Source organism: Prionailurus bengalensis, chromosome A2 (genome assembly GCF_016509475.1).
Source record: "Prionailurus bengalensis isolate Pbe53 chromosome A2, Fcat_Pben_1.1_paternal_pri, whole genome shotgun sequence".
NCBI lineage: Eukaryota > Metazoa > Chordata > Mammalia > Carnivora > Felidae > Prionailurus > Prionailurus bengalensis.
This window is the reverse complement of record NC_057348.1, coordinates 129869197-129895948: the sequence shown is the minus strand read 5'-3', so window position 1 is coordinate 129895948 and position 26752 is coordinate 129869197. Positions and strand designations below refer to the sequence as shown.

The window sequence follows — 26752 nt, the reverse complement described above, 5'->3', positions numbered from 1 at the left end:
ATTTGAAGTCTACCGTAGGATCCTCATCCATGGACTTTGATCCTTTTGCAAATGGACTTTGAGAGATTGTTACATTAATGTCCTCTCATCCACCACCAACTCTCATGAGTCATGCCTCTTGATAACCAAGCTCTTGTGTAGTCCCCTACCCTGACTCTTGATTTGGCCATATTAATTAGTCCCTCTGGCCAATGGAATTACAGGAAACAACATGCAAACAGAGGCTTGTTAGATGCTTGCTTATAACAAGAGCTTGTAGAGTTTGTCCTTTGGGACCAGTACTATCTCTATGGTTGTAGCTGCCTGAGTGATCTCCAGTCAGACTGGTTGACTACAACCTAGCTAAGCATACCTGAAACTGCAAAATCAAGAGCAAATAAATGATTTTGCATTAGGTTTTAGAATGTTTATTTTGTATCAATAATTGTATAAATAAGTAGTATAAGGACTACATACTTTTGTCTTTTATCTGTCCTTTTGATATGTTATTTGTTTCCTACACAGTTGAACCCTTTAGTTCTGATCACTTTGATTCATGTAATTCAGGAGTCCTGTGGATCAAAATTTCTGATACACTTTTGTATTGCTAGAAAGGGAGGATGTTTTTTTTTTTTCTCTTCACCCAAAGGATTCCACATGAGTTCAACAGTGAGGAGCTAAAGATCTCAAATCCATGTTCTCATCTTCACAGATTTGTTCACAAATGTTGTACAAGTGAAGTATATGGATTGGTATGTTCTATCTGTTGGGAAATTTGGCTTCTTTGCAGTTAAGTACACCTAGGGAAATTCAAGCAGCCTCTTAAAAACATTTTATTTGTTGAATCACTTTTTTTCAGTTGCTATGTACCTTACTAGGAACTTTTTTTTAGGCTAGGGGATAAATTAGAGAGATTCTTTTGGGCAATGGAGAAGGACCTACTAGTGACTAAGAAAGCTTTATTCAATTTTATGAGGAAGTTATGGATTTGTCAGTGTATAGATATATCTTGGTGCCAATCTATAGATGTATCCATGTAGTTGGCTTATATTACATATAACAATCTGTCTTTGTGATAATATGTAGAAATTTTAATTTATATAAATTTTATATCTTATTAATTATACATGATCTATATCTTGTCATGATTAATTAGAGCTATTAATTTAAAAAGCTAACTCAATATCTGTTTTATGGAAACACCATACACATATTTAATGGTAGTGTTTTATAGTTATTTCAGTATTGCACTGAACCAGAAAGTTTGCAGTCTAGTTATAGTGATCTGAATTAAGGGGATGCTCAAACACTGAAGAATTTGTTAAAGAAGAAACCACACTTCATAAATATTTGTAATAAAAGGATGTAAAAATCAGATGGTTTTTATCTTTAAAAAATTAGTTTGTTCTTACTCTAAGGCATTGCATAATAATTGAAAAAAACTTGGAAAAAAATAGAAAAATACTCAAAATAAAAATAATTTACATCACCTTCCAGAATTAGTTAATTTTAAGATGATATTCTATAATAATAATAGTTGGGAAATATTGAATGATCACTGTATTTTGGGCATTAGATATAGTATTCACTTTAAATATAATAATTTATTTAGTATCCCCCACAACCCTGTAATGAAGGTACTATTACTAAACATTTTACAGATGACAAAACAGGAGAAGAGATATTGATTTCTTAAAAATTACCTTATTTTTTCTTTTCAAATTTTTATTTAAATTCTAGTTAGTTAACATACAGTGCAATATTGACTTCAGGAGTAGAATTCAGTGATTCGTCACTTACATACAATACCCAGTGCTCATCTTAACAAGTACCCTCCTTCATACCCATCACCCAACTAGCCCATCCTCTGCTCACCTCCCTCCATCAACCCTCAGTTTGTTCTCTAAGCTATATTATAAAGCTGTAGTCATGAAGATGCTATGGTACTGGTGCAAAAACAGACACATAGATACATCAACGGAACAGAGTAGAAAACCCACAAAACCGACAACTATATGGTCAACTAATCTTTGACAAAGCAGGAAAGAATATCCAATGGAAATAAGACCTCTCTTCAACAGATGGAGTTGAGGGGTGCCTGGATGGCACAGTGGGTTCAGCGTCTGACTTCGGCTCAGGCCATGATCTCACAGTTCATGAGTTCAAGCTTCCCATCAGGCTTGCTGCTATCAGCATGGAGCCCACTTTGGATCCTCAGTCCCCCTCTGTCTCTGCCCCTCCCCTGCTCATGCTTTCTCTCTTTCTCAAACATTAAAACAACAACAACAAGAACAAATGTTGTTGGGAAAACTGGACAGCAAAATGCATAAGAATAAAACTGGACTACTTTCTGACACCATACACAAAAATAAATTCAAAATGGATGAAAGACCTAAATGTGAGACAGGAAACCATTAAAATCCTAGAGGAGAACACAAGCAGCAACCTCTTTGACCTTGGCCTCAGCAACTTCTTACTAGACATGTTGCCTGAGGCAAGGGAAACAAAAGCAAAAATGAACTGTTGGGACTTCATCAAGATAAAAACTTCTGCACAGCAAAGGAAACTATCAACAAAACTAAAAGGTAGCCTACGGAATAGGAGAAGATATTTGCAAATGACATATCAGATAAAGCATTTGTATCCAAAACCTATAAAGAACTTATCAAACTAAACACCTAAAAAACAAATAATCCAGTGAAGAAATGGTCAGAAGACATGAGTAGACATTTTCCAAAGAAGACATCTAGATAGCTAAGAGACACATGAAAACATGCTCAACATCACTGATTATCAGGGAAATACAAATCAAAACCATGATGAGATACCATGTGACACCTGTCAGAATGGCTAAAATTAACAACTCAAGAAACAACAGGTATTGGTGAGGATGTGGAGAAAGGGGAACTCTCTTGCACTGCTGGTGGGAATACAAACTGCTGCAACCATTCTGGAGAACAGAATGGAGGTTCCTCGAAAAGTTATAAGTAGAACTACCCTATGATCCAGCAATAGCATGACTAGGAATTTACCCAAAGGATACAAAACTACAGATTTGAAGGAGTACATGTACCCTGATGTTTATAGCAGCATTACCAACAATAACCAAACTATTGAGAGCCCAAATGTCCAATAACTGATGAATGGGTAAAGACGACATGGTATAGATATACGATGGAATATTAGCCATCAAAAAGAATGAAATCTTGCCATTTACAATGATGTGGATGGAGCTAGAGTGTATTATGCTTAGTGAAATAAGTCAGAGAAAGACAAATGCCATATGATTTTACTCATATGTACAATTTAAGAAACAAAGCAGATGAATATATGGGAGGGGGAAAAAGAGATAGAGAGAGAAAAAACCTTAAGAGACTCAAAGAAAATTACAGATTTAAGCCCAGGCTTTTAACTTCAGTTTGCATTTCTGAACCATTATAAATTCTTATCATCCTTTTCTGTACAATTTCCCTCCCTTTCTCCCTCCCTCTCTCTCTCTCCCTTCTTTCTCTATAGTGGATCACACTAATTAGTTGTTTTTTAAATGTATTACATTTTCACCTAATTTATTTCACCAAACATATCCAAATATCTTTAAAAATTTTTGGCAGTATGATTTTTTAAAATATAATTTATCGTTAAGTTACTTAACATATAGTGTATACAGTGTACTTTTGATTTTGGGAGTAGATTCCTGTGATTCATCACTTACATACAACACCCAGTGCTCAGCCCAACAAGTGCCCTCCTCAATGCCCATCATCCATTTTCCCTGTCCCCTGCCCTCCCCACCCCCATCAACCCTCAATTTGTTCTCTGTATTTAAGACTCTCTTAGGGCTTGCCTTCCACTCTGTTTATAACTATTTTATTCCTTCCCTTCCCCTATGGTCTTCTGTTAAGTTTCTCAGATTCCACATATGAGTGAAAACATGGTATCTGCCTTTCTCTGACTGACTTATTTCATTCAGCATAATACCCTCCAGTTCCATCCACATTTTTGCAAATGGCAAGATTCCATTATTTTTTATTGCTGAGTCATATTCCATTGTGTATATATATCACATCTTCTTTATCCACTCATCAGTGGATAGACATTTGGGCTTTTTCCATAATTTGGCTATTGTTGATAGTGCTGCTATAAACATTGGGGTACATGTGCCCCTATGAATCAGCACTCCTGTATCCTTTGGATAAATTCCTAGTAGTGCTATTGCTGGGTCATAGGGTAACTCTATTTTTAATTTTTTGAGGAACCTCTACACTGTTTTCCAGAGTGGCTGCATCAGTTTGCATTCCCACCAACACTGCAAGAGGGTTCCTATTTCTCTATATCGTCTCCAACACCTGTTATTTCCTGAGTTGTTAATTTTACCACTCTGACCGATGTGAGGTGGTATCTCAATGTGGTTTTGATTTATATTTCCCTGATGATGAGTGATATTGAGCATTTTTTCATGTGTCTCTTGGCCATCTGGATGTCTTCTTTGGAAAAATGTTTATTCATCTGCCCATTTTTTCACTGGATTATTCATTTTTCGGGTGTTGAGTTTGATAAGTTCTTTATAGATTTTGGATACTAACCCTGTATCTGATATGTCATTTGCAAATATCTTCTCCCATTCCATCAGATGCCTTTTAGTTTTGTTGACTGTTTGCTTTGCAGAAGCTTTTTATCTTGATGAGGTCCCAATAGTTCATTTTTGCTTTTATTTCTCTTGCTTTCAGAGACATGTCAAATAAGAAGTTGGCTGTGGCCAAAGTCAGAGAGGTTGTTGCCTGTTTTCTCCTCTAGGATTTTGATGGTTTTCTGTCTCACATTTAGGTCTTTCATCCATCTTGAGTGTATTCTTGTATATGGTGTCAGAAAGTAGTCCAGTTTCATTCTTATGCATGTTGCTGTCCAGTTCTCCCAGCACCATTTGGTAGAGACTCTTTTTTCCATTGGATATTCTTTCCTGCTGTGTCAAAGATTAGTTGGCCATACATTTGCAGTATGATTTTTTAATGTCTTTTAGTATCCCCATACCATATCATTTAACCATTTAATGTTTTCCCTTGGTACTAAGATTAGCTCAATAGCTATTATAAATAATATATGATGAATATGTTTGTGTGTGTGTGTGAATATATATATAATTTTTTTTTTTTACCATTTCCTTAGGATAATTTTCTAAGAGTGGCATTTTCTGGTCTAAGGATAAGACCAGTTTAAAGACTTTAGATACATTTTGGCAAATTATCTTTTAGATAGTTTGTAAAGATTTTTTTATTGTACAAGCAATATAAGAGAGTGCCTGTTAAATTGTGATGTGTCACTCTCTAGTACATAGGTAATACATCCAGAGGCTAGGAGAATGAAAAATTAGCGACTCACTATACTTCCAAGTTAAATTAATATGGTATATGTTCATTTAAAAGTTGTATTAATAGAGCTCTAAGGGCCTGCTTTTTAAAGAAAAAATAAGTGTAGTATCTACAGAAATACAGGTCATTTTTATGTGAATGAAATTTCATGCAGTAAAAACAAAAAGAGGAAGAATATATTCACTCCAATTTTAAGTGGGGAATGCTGAAGAACTGTATGTCTGTAAGAAAGAGGATGTGATTAAAACAAAGTTATTTTTTAAAAAGGCTCTCAGATCCCTGAATAAGATGTAACTAGGTCCATATCTGGATTCGCAAGGGTGAAGAATTGCATTGTCTAGCACAGTACCTGGCAGAGTTGGAAGTCAGTAGTTTTTCAGGGATGAAGAGTTGAACACGTGAAAGAGAGCACAATTTTTATAGCTTCACATCCTTCACAAAGGCACCCCCTTTTCACCCCCCTGTTCTTTAAGTGGGACATGTGGGGAATCTCTCTCTTTCCCAGCTCATGTGGCACCTGTCCAGAGTCTACACATGAGCAGAAAGAGGCTGCCAGGACTGTTTGGCCAAGGTGGGGTGACTGGTCTAGGCCAGAGCTCTAAAGTGACTCTGTAAGAAGGGATTTCTAAATTTTTTTTTTTCAACGTTTGTTTATTTTTGGGACAGAGAAAGACAGAGCATGAACGGGGGAGGGGCAGAGAGAGAGGGAGACACAGAATCGGAAACAGGCTCCAGGCTCTGAGCCATCAGCCCAGAGCCCGACGCGGGGCTCTAACTCACGGACCGCGAGATCGTAACCTGGCTGAAGTCGGACGCTCAACCGACTGTGCCACCCAGGCGCCCCAACTGTAAGAAGGGATTTCTAATGGGAATTTCATGATATTGCCAGATGCTCCTGTGGGGGAACCTCTGGAAACTGCAGCAGGCATGAAGAACCCATCATTCTGTACTTATTAATAAAGTGTCAGATGTAACTAGGGTTTAATAAGTATAAATTTCCTGAGATGCTTGATGATTTGAATTTCCTCCTTTTAGCACTCAAGTGTAATGTATGTGTGACTCTAGGTTTTAATAGCCTTGTCAGGTTAAGGGCCCTAAGGACAGAAGTTTGAATAATTTTTGAATTAGATGGTTGGTCATTGAAGGGGGTCAAGTATTAAGGAGTAGGGATAATAGGTTTCCTTTAACTGAAAGGAATGGTCCATTTCTAACTTAAATCTTCATGCAGATTTGGGTACAGTTATAGTCCATTTTATTTTGTACACCTAGTGAGACAAATCCAGGAGCTCTATAAGGCTCAATAGCAAGGGAAGGGAGATGACATTTTAGACCATTTTATCCACATTCTTTCAAAAGTGTGGCTTCTCATAGTAATAATAAATCTATAATCAGAATACATATTTATTTTAACTGTACTTCATGCTTCTTGGCCAGCACTGCAGTTTAAAAGAGAAATCATCATTTCTCTTCTAAAGAAATCTGAGGGCTACTATTGGTTCCTCATGGCTGCAACTGGGGACCATCTCACTGAAAGCATAATATTTAATATTCAAACATTTTAGATTGTATATAGCCAGGGTAGATGGTGCTCTTTATAGGCCTGATGGGGTTGAAAGAGCTAGAGAAATGAGGTTAAAAGCCAGCTTTGTTGGTAGACAATAGGTAGTGAATTATAGGCTGTGAATTTGTTTTTTATTTTAATTAAAAAATGTGCAAAAACATGAATAAGAAATTCATAGAAAAAATCAAAATCGAATAATATCATTTACTGATTGATGGCTGTGGCTAAATCTTACAAGGTAAGAAATCCATCATGTCTCTGTTCAGTTCTCTAGGGGAGTTTTATTTTTCTAAACCAAGACATAAATTCCCCCAAAACTGTCATATGGTTTGAACTTGGACACAAGCTGAGAATTTAGGATGCCTTGACAATAATATTTGTTTGTAGGAGGAATAAAAATCCTTCAGCATAGTCTTTGATCAGAGATAGCATTAAAGCACAAATGCTGTGTTGTACTTGTTCCAAAAGCAGGTTTGAAATCTGCTATTTCTAGTTTTAGCATAATTTATTAACATCTGTTGAAATCTGCTGACTTATGTTATCTTTCTTAGAATGAAAGATATAATACCTAGGTCAGAACAAAGCATACCATAAACTTCTTTAATGTTACAAAAATCCCCACCCAAGAAAAAAAAGACAGAAAAGGAAACCATAATCTCATCAGTCAGAGCTAATGACTTAGATTTTTAATGGATATATTTTTATGTATGTATGTATACGTGTGTATGTTTAAAAATAAGTTAAAACATCATGTTTTTATAGAAAATAGTTTTTTTTTAAAATTTTTTTTTCAACGTTTATTTATTTTTGGGACAGAGGGAGACAGAGCATGAACGGGGGAGGGGCAGAGAGAGAGGGAGACACAGAATCGGAAACAGGCTCCAGGCTCTGAGCCATCAGCCCAGAGCCTGACGCGGGGCTCGAACTCACGGACCGCGAGATCGTGACCTGGCTGAAGTCAGACGCTTAACCAACTGCGCCACCCAGGAGCCCCGAAAATATTTTCAACTAAATAGTTGTGCACCTTGAATTTTGGGGGGATTAATTCCTAAAAGCCGGACAATTGAGATCCAAAATCAAAGTGTTGACTTTACTTGCTTAAAGGAAATGAAGAAATAATCCATCAAGAATTTAGAAATAAAGGGTTGAATTTTCAGCCTGAAGACTTCCAGTTTAGTATTTAAAAGGAAAAACATTCAGGACAACATGTAAAGGTTTAATCTTATCTTGAGTTTTACAGAAATAATACTGTAATTGATTTTGTTGTTGTTGTTTTGTTGTTGCTAGCACCATCTTTATCATCTTTTTTTTTTTTTTTTAATTTTTAACACTTTTATTTATTTTTGAGAGGCAGAGAGAGACAGACCACGAGCAAGGGAGGGGCAGAGAGAGAGGGAGACACAGAATCTGAAGCAGGCTCCAGGCTTTGAGCTGTCAGCACAGCTCGAACTCACCAACTGTGAGATCATGATTGGAGCTGAAGTCGGACACTGAACCGACTGAGCCACCCAGGCATGGCCCCACCCCCATCTTCATCATGTTAATTTGTTGACTCTTTACTCTGTATCGTGCATTGTGTTAACATTTTGTGACACTCTCATTTATTTCTTGTAACAACCCTATGATGTAGGTGGTAGTGCAATCCCCATTTTATAGATGCGGAAATGAGGCATGGAAAGGTTAAATGATTTGTTTAAGGTAATCTGGCTAGTGAGGAAATGGTGCCAACATGTGACCACAGTTTTCTATCTTGAGAGCAAGGGCTATCCAAAAGACCTCTCTAAGTTGTTGATGTTTAGCCTTAATGCACCTTGGTAGAAGCCCACAAATCGGTGGAGTTTGAAGATGCAAGTCACTGAAGAAAAGATGGGCAGAGCAACTGTGGGGTTTGTTTTGTACTTTGTGGGTGATCCCAGTGATTATCAGTGTTTTTCCCCTTACTACTGGAAATCTCTTTGACTCCTAGCAGGAACATCTAACACAGTTACACGTTTTGAAATTGAGGTGGAAACTCCTAAGTTAAATATTCTCTGAGGTTTCTTACTTCAAAAACTTTATTATTTTAAGTTGGTTGTAATTTTGATGTAGTCTCAAGGAATCTAGGATTTAAGGTATTAGCAGCACGACAAGAAAATATAGACTCTGCTTACATCAGTTTCTGAAAGTTTATGACTTTTAATTTAGATTTCATGTGTATAACTTCTTTGATTTGAAAAGATTACTTGCTCTGTCTGAAGCATAAACTGCCATTCCCACAAGGGAATGTGAGATATACAATTTCTAAGTAATAACATGACTTACTAATTTTTCTGAAACAGCATTATCCAGATGAGATTTTCTTCATTTTCATATAAGTTTTTCATTTTGAAGTTAGTGCATTATTTTTCTTCTCAAAAGTTGTTTTAGAAAACTCAGGAACTAAAGTGTTTTTTTTTTTCTTTTTAATAAATTTTTAAATTGAAGTACAAAGAGCTATGGTTGTTATAGTACTGTACTGTAGAATAGTTTCTCAATTTAAGAAATTTTTTCTTTATGGTAAGTGGTTATTCATATTCATAAATGAACAGTAAAGAAAAAAATTTATTCTATTGTGAAAATTTTATTCTGTCTTATTCTGTTTCACATAATGAATATTATGTTAGCATTATTTCACTATGGATAATAATAAAGCCCTGTTCAACTTTATTCTTAATGCTTAAATTGCCTAACTTGATGAGACACCGAAGATTTCTTACCATACTTATCTAGAATATGTTTTCATTGAAAGAAATATATACATTGTTTAGATAATCTACATTGCTTAGGAGCCATCTTACTTAAATACGCTTCAAAAATTTTTCAATCTTTTAAACTTCAAGGTATAGAAATACTATTTTCCAGCCCTTTTTCTGGGCGTACAAACATGGGTGAGACACGATTTCTGCAATTGGAAAGCTTACAGTTGAGTGAAAGAGTCATATGTGTAGGCAGATACCTATAACCAGGTTTTAAGAACTATCATTGAAGTTAACCTAAATAGTTAAGAGAGCACAGATGGGGGATGAATAAATTTAACCTTGTAGAGGAGAGGAAAGATAAAAGAAAATTCTGTTGTTTCCTTTATAAAATCAGGCAAGGTCTTCTAGGTGTCGACTGATGATTCTAATATTTTACGGTTTGAAATTAGACATGCTTCCTTCTGGGATTTTTTCCCCTACATAGATTTTTTGTTTACAACTCATTACCTTTTGGTTCTAACAACTGGAGTTAGAAAAGCTGGTTGATGACTGATTCTGTAAGGGAAAGATGATTCCTGGTGTCAAGATTTGCGTCTATGGGGATTCTTCTGTCCTTGGCCTTGGAGCACCAGGATGTAAATATCCTATTTTCTACAAGGAAACTTCAGTTTTTTGTTTTTGTTTTTGTTTTTTGTTTTTTTTTTTTTTAAGACTTCACAGAGAAAAGTCACCATCCAAGCAGTCCTTTGAGAGATAAGTAGAATTTTCCAAGTAGGGAAAAGGTTTTCTGGGCAGAGGGACAGTCAGATGTTGGGAGACCCAAAGGGAGAGTACGAAATTGAGGTTGACTCAAGAATATTTTAATCTGGGGAGCAAGGTGAATGGTGATACTGTTAACTAAGGAGGGGGATGCAGAAGTATAATTGGGAGCTGGAGTCGAAATCATCTCTCTTCTGGGCATGTTAATTTGGGAAATTTTTAGGAATTTAATTAATTGATTTTTTTTTTAAATTTTTTTTTTCAACGTTTATTTATTTTTGGGACAGAGAGAGACAGAGCATGAACGGGGGAGGGGCAGAGAGAGAGGGAGACACAGAATCGGAAACAGGCTCCAGGCTCTGAGCCATCAGCCCAGAGCCTGACGCGGGGCTCGAACTCCCGGAGCGCGAGATCGTGACCTGGCTGAAGTCGGACGCTTAACCGACTGCGCCACCCAGGCGCCCCTAATTAATTGATTTTTTAAAATTCTTTCTTCTGAAAATTATTAATCACCTTATGTGCCTGAGTGTTAAGAACACAGACATAAGAAACAACATATTCTCAAAAGGCTTATAGACTCTTGGGAAGACAGACAAGACAATAATTACAATGCACATTTAAATATGCTGTGATAGAAATGATCACAGGTTGTGATGAAAAACTTGAGAGTTTTGCTCACCTAATGGAGACTGAAGATGGAAATGGGGAGAAGGAGAGATGAGGGTTATTAGGAAATAATTGCTGTGACCTTGCCTCATTAGACTCAAATATTGTTTTGTTGTATGAGTTAACCAGATGGCACAAGGTGGGAAAAGGGGACAACATTGCAGGCAGAAATATTTTCTTATATGATGCCTTGAAAGTGGCATATAAGTGCCTTGTGGTTTAATTTAACCTGTAGGAACTCTGCAGGTGGGGATTGAATGGGTCCTGCAGATCATGTGTTTCTTGATTTTGATCTTGAAGCCAGTCATGTTGGTAGTGTTGGGAAGTTACTGAAGGATTTAAAGTAGGAGAATGACTTGATCAGATGAGATGCCCAGCAACCACATAGAGCTATGTGCTAGAACCTCAGAAAAGTAGTTGGTGTTGTAGTATAAATCTAACTGGGGGTTACAATAGTGATAAAATGTACTTCCTGCTTAGTTGTAGAGTCAGGTAAACAAAAATTACATTACAATATGTAAGTGTTGTAGTGTGAAGTGCTATGAATTGAGTATAGAGGAGGAAGTGATTTAGGACTATGCATGTAGGAGTCATTGGTATATGGATGGTATTCGCAACTGAGAATATTGATTAGATTTTTCAGAGAAAAAAATTAAAAGCAGGAATGAATGGGCTAAAGGTAGAATTCTGGAAAAATGCAAACTTCATGGCATAATGGTTGAAGAAGAATTGTCTAAAGCTATGAGTTTTGTGGTGTGGATTGCAATTTATTAGTAGGTTATAAAATCAACATAGTGGATGTGAACTTAATATGGTTGGTTATAGATAGGATTTTAAAAACAGATTAGGAGAGAATAAAAAATATCAGGGTGTATGTAGTAAAGGTAATTATTGTTTTGTGAAATTTTGTTCAGAATTATGTATTTGTTCATGTGTGTAAAATGTTTCTCATTATGAACGGTGGTCACAAACTTTTGAAAAACACCAACAAAAGGGAATGAGGTAGAGTAGTCAGAAATTACTAAATCACTTTTGTTCTTCACTAATCTGATGGTGAAAAAAAGAAACAAACTCAATGAAAATGCAATGGGAAGGAGATTTTCTCTTTGTGGTTCAGATGGTGTCCCCCTAGGCCATATTTATTACACCATGTGGTATAGGAGGAAAAATACAAAGAAATAAGGGAAAGGGACTTGCAAGGTACTGAACTCAAAGACAGAGAATATGAATGAGAGAGATTGAGCCCTTATGGAAGATGAATTTTTTTAAGTTTACTTATTTGTCTTGAGAGAGAGTGAGTGTGCACGCATGAGCTGGCGGTGGGGAGAAGAGAGAGAGAGAAAGAGAGAGAGAGAGAGAGAGAGAGAGAAAGAGAAAGAGAGAGAGAGAATCCCAGTCTCTGTGCTGATAGCAGGACTTGGTCTCACAAACCATGAGATCATGACCTGAGCCGGGAGGTCAACTTACTGAGCCACCCAGGCACCCCAGAAAGGCGAATTTTTAATCTAACCCTACTGTGTGATGGCAAAAGCATTCCCTAGCACGTGACCCCAAAAGCCCCCAGGATTCATCCTACTACATCAGCTCTGTTCCTTATTATGGGTGGAACCAGAGGAGGAACCTGGGAAAGGATTCAAAACTACCTTTCATTAAAATTGTGATGTAGTATTACCAATAATAGGGATTACTGAGAGCTTGACTATGGGTTAAGAACTGTTCTATAAACTTTAAGTGAATGATTTCACCAAGTCAGTTAAAACTTGTAAAGCTCTTAGAACAGTGCTTTGCACTCAGTATGTCTGGCTCTTATTAATAGTGCACATGGTAAGCACTCGGTGACTACTGGCTATTCTTGTGTACTATTATTGATTAGGTAAGTTACTAACTATCATCCCTTTTACCACTAAGGAAATCGAAGCATAATAAAGTTAAGTAAGTTGCTCAAGATCATTTAGCTCAAAAGAAATGGAATCATTAAGGAATGATTGAAGTGAAGTGAATGACTGAGTTGAAAGTGAAAGACTGATTAGTGTAGATACATGGTGAGTTATATGATAATTGGTGCCTGAAGTATCATGAAGGGAGAGGGAAGAGAAAAGATGGGCCATAAATGAAAGATATTGTGAAGGAAAATAAAAAAAAAAACCTCCTTAGCTTGGTGACTGGTTAAATATGAAGTAAAAAGATAACTAAGATTTTAAGCTGGTTGACTGGGAAAAGGTAAATAAGATGTAAGAAAATAAGGAAGAAAACCTTTTTTGGTAAGAAATCATGACAAAGTCCATTTAATCATGTTGAATTTTACGTAAGATCGTTAAATGAAATGAGTAGCCGGAATTCAAAACTAAAGATAGAGATATTTAGGCATTATCACATAAAGGAGTTGGTAGAAGCTGTGGGAGTGTTTGAGATCTTTAAAAATAACCAATATATTTTGGCCACAAAAAAAACCCTGGGTAGTCCAAAATAAGATCATGATAATTGTCCCCACACAAAACTTCTATAGCTTTGCCCACATCTGCTTTGTAGAAATCTTCAAGTAATTTCAGGGATCTCTGAAAAAGAGTACATCACTACTGCTCCGGCGGCTGGCTGTGGTCTGGCATCCACGGCCTTCCTGGCTCCTGCCGTGGCTGCTGTGGCTGTGTCTCCTCTTGCTGCCACTGTCAGTGAAGATGGAGAGGCTCGGCTGTGGTTTGTTTGGCCCTTTCCCACAACCGCAGAAACTGCAGTTTCCCCTCATGGCGTTCTCAGAGACCCTGGAGAGTCCATGGCGAGAAAGCTCTCCTAGTTTTTCTTTTTCCTTTCTCATTTTCACTCTTCCCACCTCAGGTTTCAGACTTGTTATCCACTGGCTGTTTCAGCACCCCTGTCCAAGTGACAGGCCTGCTGGCTTCATGGTTCCTCAATCAAATTTTTATGCCTAGACAGTTCCTGACCTTGAGATGAATTCCTCACAAAATGTGTCTCAATTTTTTTCCCTATCGATCCTGAGGCACATCTAGAATCATCTGAATCCTAGAATGAAGGTCGTTTATCAGGTTTAAACTGGGACCACAACCCTTACTCCCTCTTCTCTCTAGAAAAGAGAGGTCAGAGTGGGAAATTCCCATATGTACCATGATTGTTCCATCCCCTGTTTCTTCTGCTCCCTTCTTTTCTTCATGTGGGTGTTTTCCTGGTTGATTGGAGATAATTTCTGCTTTTCCGCAAATGGAACAGTGATGTGCACTACTGTGGAATTAGATCCCATCTGAATATTCCATTGGGAGGTTTGATTCACTTCTTCGTCATTTTTTTTTAATCCTTCTTAAAGCTTTTCAAACCTCTTTGCTGGAGCTTAGTAAAGATTTGAATATCTAGCACATTTTCCTTTCAAATAAGTATTGGTAATGTATTTCCTCCCCCTCCCCCCACCCCAGGTTCACCTGTGAAGAATACCGATGAGTCTTTTTGAAAACTCATCATTGGCAGTTACTTTAGAACAGCAATTTATTGAAAGCTACTATATTAGAAATGTTTTATTGCACTGCACTAGAGCTATGAAGTGCAAGGAACCATGAAGATTGAAAAATACAAATGATAGATGTGTCTCTTTCTCCTTATTTTTTAGCCTTCTTTGAATCCTGGGGGGAGCCAATCATCTGATGTAGTGCTTTTGAACCACTGGAAAGTGAGGAATTTTGAAGTACAACGTGGTGACATTGTGTCATTGGTGTAAGTAAATCAGAAACATTCTTTATTTTTATATAAAATTATTTATAATTGTCTAATTTAACCGGTAATTTGCTGTGACTGTCTTTGCCAATTATTAAATTAATAGGTACATTTTAAGTATATATTTTTAAAAATGATTTTTGAAATGTAACAATGCTGTAAACAATGATTTTTCTTTTATATCTAAAATATATCAGTTGATTGAGATATGTGAATTTGGTAAAATGTTTTTAATGCAATGTGGATCAGAAATTATATTGATGGTCCAGAGTACTTGTATTTGGTGTTGGTTTGGATTATTTCGATATTTCGCATCTTGGAAGCAACTCTTTTATTACTTTCATTTTTATTAGTTTGTGTAGGTACACAATATTTCTAGAAGATGATAATTGTGACATGAAATTCAGTGACATTTTTATGTGTTAGTAATTGAATGGAAATAAGGCAGTTTGGAGGCTTTTGTCTGGGACCAAAAGGTGGCACTGTTTCTCTGCTAAAGTACTATGACTGGTCAGGAACAAAAATTTCATTCCAATCTTAATGTAGAAAAAGAATGTCAAAGTGTGTATAACTGACGCAGTGATATAATACATAGTCCCAGTACATGCTTGGATGGTTTAGATTTGAGATTTGTTTGTTTGTTTTAGAAGTAAATTCATACTGAGAAGACTGTAACAGAACTTGCCTGATGTCTTCTGGTTTCAGCTACTTATAAAAATGTTTTAATATGACTCCCTGTTATGGTAGTTAGTGCATTGGGGTAGCAATTAATGTAGCAGTTACTATCATTTGTTTTAATGATAGTAATATCCTGGCATTTGGAGAAGACTTCCAATTTATATTTCTAGTTCTTGAATTGGAAAGATTGTTTTTTGTTGGATGAGAATTTATAATTGTGTGGTAAAAGCAAAACATGATCTACTTGTTCATACTTCACCTTTGGCTAATGGTTTGTGGAAATAAATGTTTCATAAATGTGTCTCCTTCGAGCCTGTTTCATCAGGATTCATTTTAAAACATATTAACTAAATCTGGTTAGTAATTAATAAAATAAATACATTCAAGCAGAGTTTTGTATGGCATACATCCAAGGATGGGGATTAAATGCTTCTCATGTTCTTGAGAGCTTTCTTTAATATTAACCTACGCTTTTTATTTTGTCATTCAGAGTACTTTTTTTGCAACCTCCTTAACAACCTTTTCCATGCTGGGTTAGCCTGTTGTGTGCTCATTATTCTTTTGCCTTTGGTTTGACAAGGTTACATTCTCACTTAGTCGGTGATGGAGAGGATACCCACCCAAGTGAAAGAGGTCACACTATAAGCAGACAGTTGTGCAGGTTTTGTTTTTTTTTTTTTCCGTGAGAAACATGCTGACTATCCCTAAGCAAGTAAATTTGAATAGGTAATTGGAAAAAAAAAGGGCTCCTTGAAATTCAGGGTTGCATGGGTCCATAAAAGTACACTAGCATATTGTGGACTATGTGAAAAAGAGAGCAGTATTCTCTTATATAAATATTAAACTAATTGATATTTATTGTATAAATTAATTTGAAAATAGTACATTCGAATTGGGGTTGACATAATAAATTATAACTACTTTGGCTGAACTATATTTTTAATGAGTTAATTATGTGCTATATCTCTATTATGTACAAATAACGCAAATTTTCTTTCATAATGCTTATTGCTAGCAGGAGCCATTTACATAAAAGAATGCTTAGTGATTGGTATTAATTATTTAACAACAAATAATCATTAAGCAATGATTGTTATTTTTTCATGAGAAAGAAACAAAAAGTCTTTTGCTAAATTCTTTTTTAGCATGATGTGATACTATATAAAAGACATTATTTAAAATCTGCTTTTAGTTTTATGAGCAAAAATGCTTTCTAAATGTCCTTATATTTGTATGCATTTTATAGACTGCTTCATTTGCAAAGATTGATGTTGGTTTGATTTATGTTCATTAATATATATTTAATTCATGTCAACACTGGATATTTGCTTTTCTTACAAAATGTACCAGTCTGATTTTAACTTAGATGTTAATTATCATTACTGTATCAGAACACTCTATCTATTTGAAAAATATGTGACTCATAAGAAATGGGTGACTAAATTTGAATTAGGGCTAAATTTAAAATGTAGTTTGTCATTTTGTTTACAGATTGATATAACAAATTTCAATGATATACAAATAATCTTTGGAAACAAGGTAGTATGATAATTTATATTTAAAAAAATCCCAGGACAGCATTTTATACATTCAGTGGGTGCGGAAATATGGCATTTTAATTATAATATTATATATGCATTTCTGGAAAACTGCAGTATGCAATTTCTTTTTTTTTTTTTAATTTTTTTTTTTTGAACGTTTATTTATTTTTGGGACAGAGAGAGACAGAGCATGAACGGGGGAGGGGCAGAGAGAGAGGGAGACACAGAATCGGAAACAGGCTCCAGGCTCTGAGCCATCAGCCCAGAGCCCGATGCGGGGCTCGAACTCCGGGACAGCGAGATCGTGACCTGGCTGAAGTCAGACGCTTAACCGACTGCGCCACCCAGGCGCCCCTGCAATTTCATAAAGTAGTAGGGCTTAGGCAGCTTTGTAACTAGAGCACTAATGAAAACAATAACAATTCAGTAAAAGTGCTAGTGTCGTTTAAAATACATGACATTTTTGGGGCGCCTGGGTGGCGCAGTCGGTTAAGTGTCCGACTTCAGCCAGGTCACGATCTCGCGGTGCGTGAGTTCGAGCCCCGCGTCAGGTTCTGGGCTGATGGCTCAGAGCCTGGAGCCTGTTTCCGATTCTGTGTCTCCCTCTCTCTCTGCCCCTCCCCCGTTCATGCTCTGTCTCTCTCTGTCCCAAAAATAAATAAACGTTGAAAAAAAAATTAAAAAAAAAATAAAATACATGACATTTTTAATAAGTAAACATTGCAGTAGATGTAGGATTTATTTAAAACCAAATGGCTGAAGATGCCTTGATGGAAGGCTGTGTAAGAAAGGGTTGAGCTTGTCTACGTACTCAAGGGCAGAGGGACATTTTCATCAGAAGTTACAACTAGAGAAAAGATTGCAAACTTTGTACAAAGTGTACTGATACCAGAGATGTATCCTCTGCTCATTGTTCATTGTTATTTTACTTACTTACCTACTTACTGACTGACTAGTCGACTTCCTTTCTTTCTTTCTTTCTTTCTTTCTTTCTTTCTTTTCTTTCTTTCTTTCTTTCTTTCTTTCTTTCTATTTTTTTTGAACAACGATTAGGGTTAACCTTGCAATAAGCACTTCTACGAGAAGAACTGAATGTGTAATTCCTGGCTTACTGCTGTTAGTATACTTAGCCTTCAGTTTCTATTAGCGAGGCAATGCACTAATGATAAACCAGTGCAGCTTCTGCTTTATACTGAAACCCATTCTTCATATTGCCTATGAGCTAATTCATGTTAGAGAAACACATACTGTAGCAGAACAGACTTTTCTATTGCCGGGGGTTTTGTTCAGAGCTCACTGACCAAGGCTGTTCCCTAAAGCATGGAAGATCTGAGGGGTACATATTAGAATATGCTTCTCTGCATCTCTTAACTTTTCCTGTCACTTTCTTTATGTGAAAAGTAGGTCTCAGTGGAGCTAATGTTTAAGCATGTTACTCAGTAATGTTAAATCAAAAGGTATATTTATTTAATAACATTACTCCTCACATAAAACATTATTTTCTGTCATCAAGTCCTGAGTATTACTGAGTGTATATAGGTGACATCATACTCTCGTAGTGGATTTGCAAACTAACAGTGGTGATTAAGGTGGATTTTCTATACCTTGGAATTGACTTTTCATTAACCTGTGTGATGGCCTTACTCAATAGGCTTAACATAAGTAGCGTATTTACAGTGATATATCAATTAACAAATGCATCAGGACAGAAGTTCCTTCATGATAAAGTTTCAAATAACCAAATTTAAAAGTCTTTTAACTTTTTTATTTTGAAATGATATTAGACTTCAAGAAAGATTGTAAAAGTAGTATAGGGAGTTCCCATATAACTTTATTGTTTTTTTTCAGCTTTATTGATGGTGTAATTGACAAATAAAATTGTGGTATTTAAGTGTACAATGGGATGATTTGATATATGTATACATTGTGATAGGATTCCCCCCCACTGAATTAATTAACATATCCATTACCTTACATATTTACTGTGTGTGCATGTGTGTGTGTGTGTGTGTGTGTGTGTGTGAATCTTGAAGTTCTATTTTCTAAGCAAATTTCAGTTATACAGTATGTTCAGTTATATAGTTATACAGTATGTGTAGTATGTCACCGTGTTATCCATTAGATCCTCAGACTATTCATCTTATCCTCCCTTAAATTGACATTGTACACTACCATGGTACAATTATTGAGATGAGGAGTTGACCTTGACATAGTACTATTAACTAATTGCAGACCTTATGTGAGTTTCACCAGTTTTCCCACTAATGTCCTTTTTCTACACCAAGATCCTGTGCAGGATCCCATATTTCATTTTTATTTTTTATGTCTCTCTAGTCTCCTCGATCTGTGATAGTCCTTTCTTTCTTTCTTTCTTTCTTTCTTTCTTTCTTTCCTTCCTTCCTTCCTTCCTTCCTTCCTTCCTTCCTTCCTTCCTTCCTTCCTTCTTTCCTTCCTTCTTTCTTTCAGTTTGACACATTTGAAGGTCCTTGCCAGTTATTTTATTGGAAAATCCTTACCATTAGAAATGTTGGGGTCAATATATGTTCCACTGGAGAAGCACTGCTGTTGATGGCAGTTGCTGGGGAAGCTCTGGCAGTGGTAAGAGCTGGAGAGGTGGATTAGACAGGTCAGAGAAGGAAACTTTCAGGCATATAAGTCAATTTGGTTCCTTAGGACCACATACTTGGGTCATGACTAAGAGACTCTATGGCTTCTGAAAGTCCACACAGTCACATTTACTGCTGCTAGGAAGCCAGGAGGAAGAGTCATGAAGGTGGGGAGAGCCTAAAATTTATAGTAGAGATAGAAGAGAAGGAACTAAGGCTAGATCATGGATGGTATTACATTGAACCCATGTTCAGTTCTAGAGTAGAAGGTTAGGGTGGGGAAATTCTCATTTCATGAGTACCTCTATATATCAGGCATTGTGCCAAGTACTTTGTGTATGCCATTTTTACTTAATTTTCCTAACAATATCTGGAGATGGTTATTTTTAATACAATGAAAATGAGGTTTAGCAAGTAAATAGCAGAGCCAGAATGCAAATCTAGGTCTCCTTGACTCTGAACCTGTCCTCTCCCATACAGCAGGCAAATGTGGCTATTGAGCAGCCAAAGTGGTTGCTGCCACTTGTTAAAATAGTAATATTTTAGATATCTTCAGCTAAATAAAATACATTATTCAAATTAACTTAACCTGTTTCTTTTTCTTTTTTTTAACATGACAAGTAGAAAATTCAAAATTATACATGTGACACACACACTCTGTTTCTGTTGGACAGACAACACTGTGTCTAAACCTTTTCCATCAACCATGCTACTTTCCTGGAGTGTGTCTAAGGTGAGCTAATGTGAGATCCTAAAGTCTGGGGTGGAAAAATACTAAGTTAGTTGCTATGAAGCAAAGGCAGACTCCCAAATATAGCTAAACACTTTGTTTTGGTGAGAGTATTGGGGTGATCAGGTCCAAAGACAAAGAAAAAAAGACGTACAGATCTACGAGAGAGAGAAAACCTGTGTCCTGTATCCACAACAGGTTTTTTGTCTTTGTTTTTTTTTTTAAGTAGGTTCTAATCCTAGTGTGGGGCTCGAAGTCACAACCCTAAGATCAAGAGCCACATACTCAACTGTCTCAGCCAGCTAGGCACCCCCACTACAGTTTTTAATATGTATTGACTTTATTGTTTTCCAGTCACTGGGCCAAGAGTTCTGTATTCAATTTTATTGAGTTCTTATTTTAACCACCCTCTACAAGTAGGTACTGCTGTTATTCCTATTTTATATATGAGAACAGTGAGGTATAGAGAGGTTAAGTAATTTGCTTAAGGACAAACAATCATTGGAAGAGCAAAGTTTTAAAGTGCCTTTTATCAAATCCTATGTTCTTAACCTTCAAACTATAAAGCCTCTATATATCGCGGTTGTGGTTTGGTTGAGGACACTACTTATTCTCAGCAAAGAAGCCAATCAGGCCCTAATATCTCTACATCTATCATTTGTCCCCATTTCTGTAATGAAATTTATGATATAGTTATTCATGAAAGGTGGTCTCTTCATTAATAGAAATAAGACATTATTATAAACATATAGTGTACATACAGTTTCCACAGCTGTTTTGTGACATGCTAAACTAATTGCCACTCTCTGACAGATGGCCACTATGATGGTGACGGCTCTAGCAGTGAATGTTAGCAAAGAGTTATGAAGATTTCAGCCAGGGAAATAGATGAAATAGAATAGAACCTTTGAAAAAAAAATGAAAGGTGCTAGTTCCTTTGTGTCATGAGTACTTGTAAATCTTTAAAGATCCCTTGATCCATGAAGGTAAATTAATTGGAATCTGCTAAAAAACCAAATTCAGGTTTTGAACAAATGCTTAGAGCAATGATAATACTGTATAATGACCCATAATTGTATTAAAAGCCAGTTATCTGTTGAGCTGGAAGAATATAATTGTGGATGCTTATCTATTAAATCTGTGCTCATTTTTAATTTTTGTTTATAGCCAAATATTTTTCTGAGTTTGTACGTAATATTGTGTGTTTCGGGAACACAAATTTAAAAAGACCACAACTTTATTTTTATTTATTTATTAAAATTTTTTTAATGTGTATTTATTTTTGAGAGAAAGAGACAGAGACAAGCGAGGTGGGGGGTGGGGCAGAGAGAGAGGGAGACACAGAATCCAAAGCAGGCTTCAGGCTCTGAGTTGTAAGCACAGAGCCCTATGTGGGGCTTGAACTTGTGAACTGTGAGATTATGACCTGAGTCAAAGTCAGATGCTCAACCAACTGAGCCACCCAGGTGCCCCAAGACCATGACTTTTAAGGAAAGGTTCTATAAGGAGGATTGAATTTCTTTTCTCCTCCTCCTCCTCCTCCTGCTGCTGCTGCTGCTGCTGCTGCTTCTTCTTCTTCTTCTTCTTCTTCTTCTTCTTCTTCTTCTCCCTTTCCTCCTCCTCCTCCTCCTTCTTCTCCTCTTCCTCCTCCTTCTTTCTCCTTCTTCTTCTTTTTTCTAATTAATTGACTGTAAAAATGGTGGAGAATGAAATCCAGGTTGTAATTTATTTTGATGAGAAATTTAGTTTTTGCACTTTCAATTACCCATAGTAGTTTGCATTCATTACTAAGTATATTTGCAGATGATACTTTAAAAAATGAGACAGTGTAAGTATTATTGCTATTATTTGATATAGACTAAACTGATTTTGTAACTGCTACTCATAGGCAAACAAAAAGTTGATACCTTCAAGGTAGTCCTTAGTATCACTTTGCTTTCTTGAGTAGGATAAACTGCCTACACAATTGTTGTACATTTAATTGTGCAATAAAACATTTTCTTTAGTTCTGAGACAAATTATAGCTTAGAAATGTTTCAGTGATCATAAATTTCAGTTTTGAGTTATTGAGATTTTATGGTAATGTAACTATAGGATATATCCATAGCATCTGCTCAGCCCATTTCATAAATCTTGTATCCTTTGAGAGATGACTAGAAATTGTCAAAGAATAAAGTTATGCAAGCAACATTCTATGAAATAGTAGGCATTTATGTTTGTAACTGTCTTTATTTTTACTGTGAAAAAATCTAGTATCTGAGAACACTATGACTTTTATTAAAAAAAAAAAAGTTCAGGACAGCATTTATAAAGAAGGAGCTCCCAAATACACATTACATGTTATATGTAAGGAGTTAGATTGAACTGTTAAGGAGAAGCATTTTGAATATAAGTTTAAATAATAATTCTAGCAGAAAAATAATTAGAATTTTGGAGAAGCAGACAATTTAGGTTTCAAGCAGTGCATGTAACTCAGAAAAATAAACTGTTACATAGGTAGGGTTAACCTGTTTTAAATACTTCTGGAACCAATAAGATACAGATACACGTATAAAGACAGGCCATTAAGATCAATCAATATCTGATTTCCATTTTCATCTGTGATAGATTAGTTCATTTCAAACTAAGGCCCTTACTGAGAAGCATCAGAAAGCTGTATTAAAAAAAAAAATCGACATGCTTTATAGCTCTATCAAAGGGCAAAGATCCAGTGAAGAGAAACACATGGAGGTGCACCCTGTATTCAGTGCCACTTTTACCTTGGGTTATGTGTCATTTTGTAAGCACCACGGGCCATGAGACTGAGAAGCCTAAGAGTGGCAGCCAAGATGGTGAGATGCGCAGAATCTTTGACGGTTTTACATTGCTAAGGAGTCAAACCAGAGTTCGAGGAGGAGGAGTCAGGACCCCAGTAAAATATTCCATACTTTTACCTGGAACCTTTGAAGGGTACATCCTGGGAGGGAGAACTAGAAATAACCATAACTTACAAAAATTGAGATGTAGCCTCTGAAACTCAATCCTGATTTTAATGTGACCTGCCTTTACTTTAACTGTCTTTGCCAGAAGCAAGAGACATCATGCAGAGTCTCTACAAGTTTTTGTACCCAACAGTTGGCATTCCATAAAAAAATCACCATGGATATCAGAAGATAAAAGAAGATAAAAACAAAATGAAACAATAAACAGTAGAAACAATCTTGTACTGATCTGGCTGTTGGATTGATCCGATATGGGCCAGAAAATAATTATAATCAATATATTAAAAATTGATGAAAAGATGAAAAATTCCATCAGAGAATCAAAATCTATAAAAAAATTAAAAAGGAATTCTAGAAATGCAAACTAATATAATTGAAGACAAGAGCTCAATTGATGAGTTTGACAGCAAATTAGATATAACTATGGAGAGGATTTGTGACCAGGGTGAAAGGTCACTTAGAAAGTATCTAGACTTGAGTACAGAGGAATAAAAGATTGTGACATACAGTGAATTGTACAAGAAGTATGTATAGCACATAGTGCAAAAGGCTGACTTCCATCTGATTGGAGTAGCAGAAGAGGAGGAGATAGAATGGGGTGGGGGAAGCACTATGTGAATAAAGACAAAGTATTCTCCAGAACTTATGAAAGATATGAAGGTACAGAATCAATGAAGTTCAGACCTTCAGTTGACCTTAAAAAACCACATTTAGGGCACATGGTGGCCAAACCACTGAAATCCAAAGGAAAAAAAATCTTGAAAAGGGGTGGGGGGAAGACATATTCAAAGAATGGAAAATATAGCTAGCTTCTTAACCAATGGGAGATAGGAGATAACTGAATGATATCTATAGTTCTAAAGGAAAAAAAAGTTCCAGCCTAGAATTTTGTACCTATTGGAATTATTTTTTAAAAATGACAGAGAAATAAACTCCTTTTCAGACAATAACCCCCTAGCACATGCTTCATTGTCCTATCAGACTTCACTTCTTTAAAAAAAATTTTTTTTAATGTTTATTTTTGAGAAAGAGAGAGAGAGAAAGAGAGAGAGAGAGAGAGAAAAAGAGAGAGAGAGAGAGAGAGAGAGAGAGAGAGAGAGAGACAGACCCTGAGTGGGGGAAAGGCAGAGAAAGAGGGAGACACAGAATCTGAAGGAGGGTACAGGCTCTGAGCTATCAGCACAGAGCCCGATGTGGGGTTTGAACTCAGGAACTGTGAGATCATGACCTAGACCAAAGTCAGATGCTTAGCCAACTAAAACACCCAGGCACCACTGGACTTCACTTCTAAAACAAATTCAAGGTAATAAAACTTTTAAGATGGCAGCTGCAGAGCATTAAGTGCCCAGTATTTGGTCTGAGCTCACTCATGTGTGACTGTGCTGGTCATATCCTTATGAAGCTGGCCCAGTGATTCGCACAGGGGTCCACATTAGACATAAGCAGGGCTGATCTGAGCCATTACTGTAAACAGTAATGTTCGGGGTAAAAAGTTACATTCTTGTTAAAGTTTGAACAATATGGATCTGTTAAAAAACCAGTCACATTTCCTCAAGTTTGCATTAATAAAATAGGTGCTAAGTATAATAGGCAGTGAATCTCAGTGGTCTCTGAGAAGATTCTATACCCTAATCCCCAGTACAGTGAATATGATGAGATATGCCCATGAGTATGTGACCTTGCATTGCCAAAAGGGACTTTGTAGATGTAATTAATGTTGACCTTCAGTTGACCTTAAAATAATGAGGTTGTCCTAGGTCATCCAGGTGGGCCCAGTTTAATCACATGAGTTTTTTTTTTTTAATCTTTATTTTTGAGAGAGAGAGAAAGAGTGCGAGTGGAGGAGGAATAGAGAGAGAGGGAGACACAGAATCCAGAGTAGGCTCCGGGCTCTGAACTGTCAGCACAGAGCCCTACGTGGGGGCTCGAACTCAGAAACTATGAGTTCACGACCTGAGCCAAAGTCAGATGCTTAACCAACTGAGCCACTCAGGTGCCCCTCACGTGAGTTTTTAAAAGCAGAGGCTGAAGTGAGGGAGATGTAGTAGAAGAAGTCAGAGCCAAACACGAGAAGGCTCTGAAGCAGTGTTGCTGGCTTTGAAGATTTAGAGGCCGTGAGCAGGGGAAAGCTTGCTGCCTGCAAGAGCTAAGAATAACCTCTGGCCAGAGGCCAGCAAAGGAATCAGGACCTCAGTCCTATAACCATACATAATTGAATTTTTCCACCAACCTTTTAAGCCTGGAAATAGATTCTCTCCCATTCTCCAGATAAGGGCCCAGAGCAGCTAACACCTTGATTTTGGTCTTCTGAGACCCTAAGCAGAGTACCCAGCCAAACCTGCCAGACTTCTGTCCTAGAGAATGGGGAGTTAATGAATGGGTGCTGTTTTAAACCCCTCAGTTTGCTTAAAATTGTTATAGTGTTATAGTGCTAGAAAATTGTAGTAAACAATTAAAAGTTACAAACAGTTCTATTACTACCCTAAAATGTATAAGGAAATGAACTTTTACAAAAGATTATTAAGCATTTGCAAACACTGATTTTATTTAGGTACTTGACTGATTAAAAGTTATTTTCTTTTACATAAAATAACTGTCAGCCTCTATCTGCCAGTTTCTTGGTACAAAATATAGGACAAAGCTTCAGGAGATCTTGCCTCTCCTTTCAGCTGTATTACCTGTTAACTGACTGAGTGACCTCAACCAGTTATCTTAATTACTCTTTGGGTCAGTTTTAACATCTACATAATAAGAGGTATAGACTGGTTGGTCTCTAAGGTTCTCTTCCATTTAAGATTGTATGCCAATAGTTTTAGGGAGCAGGGTATAAGAATCAATGACTCAGAATGTCAGAAAAATGCATACTTTTGCATACTTTTGAAGCTGGAGTCAAAACCGATTTGAAATTTTTGAAAGAAGCCATGTTGGCACATTAAACAGAAGTTTTACAATGGATAAGGAGACTTTGAACACCAAGGCTCTTTTGGTCAAAGGCATCAAATGAATTTGTGTTTATTAAGGTTATGTCTTCAGTGGAAATTATTGAAATTGGAGAAATTAAAAGTTGGCATGTGAGTGTTTTACAGGGGGTGAGAGCAAAATCCTTTCCTGTTTGCTTAAAATCGTTCAAAATAAGAAACCTGTAGAAATCTTACATTTCTTTACTTCTTATAATTTATGCTGGGAGCTGTGTTACTAGGACTCTAATACTTAATCTTGTTCTGGTTATTTCTGTTTTGTTACTTTAAGATGTGCTTCCTACCAGTTAACACTCTGTCCACTTGTTCTTATAAAAAACGTGAGAGTCCAATATTCTTTTTCATAGGTTAGATCCGGGAAATGCGAAAGAAGTATCAAAACTTAAACATAACCTTATTCGATCCAAGGTCGGTAGTTACCGTCTCATTTTTCTTTACCTTTTATTAAAAAAAAGGCACTGTTTTTGGTGAGT

At 36.5% G+C, this 26752-nt stretch overlaps 1 protein-coding gene across 3 annotated transcripts in view; it reads left to right on the top strand.

Moving 5' to 3' along the window:
* The window catches only part of IMMP2L (inner mitochondrial membrane peptidase subunit 2), an 886026-nt gene that overhangs the window by 56975 nt on the left and 802299 nt on the right, over positions 1-26752 (top strand). For all 3 annotated transcript variants that reach the window (XM_043589280.1, XM_043589281.1, XM_043589282.1), the window contains one exon: positions 14662-14765. In XM_043589280.1, the coding sequence (XP_043445215.1) occupies positions 14662-14765 (104 nt within the window). The remainder of the gene's footprint in view (positions 1-14661; positions 14766-26752) is intronic.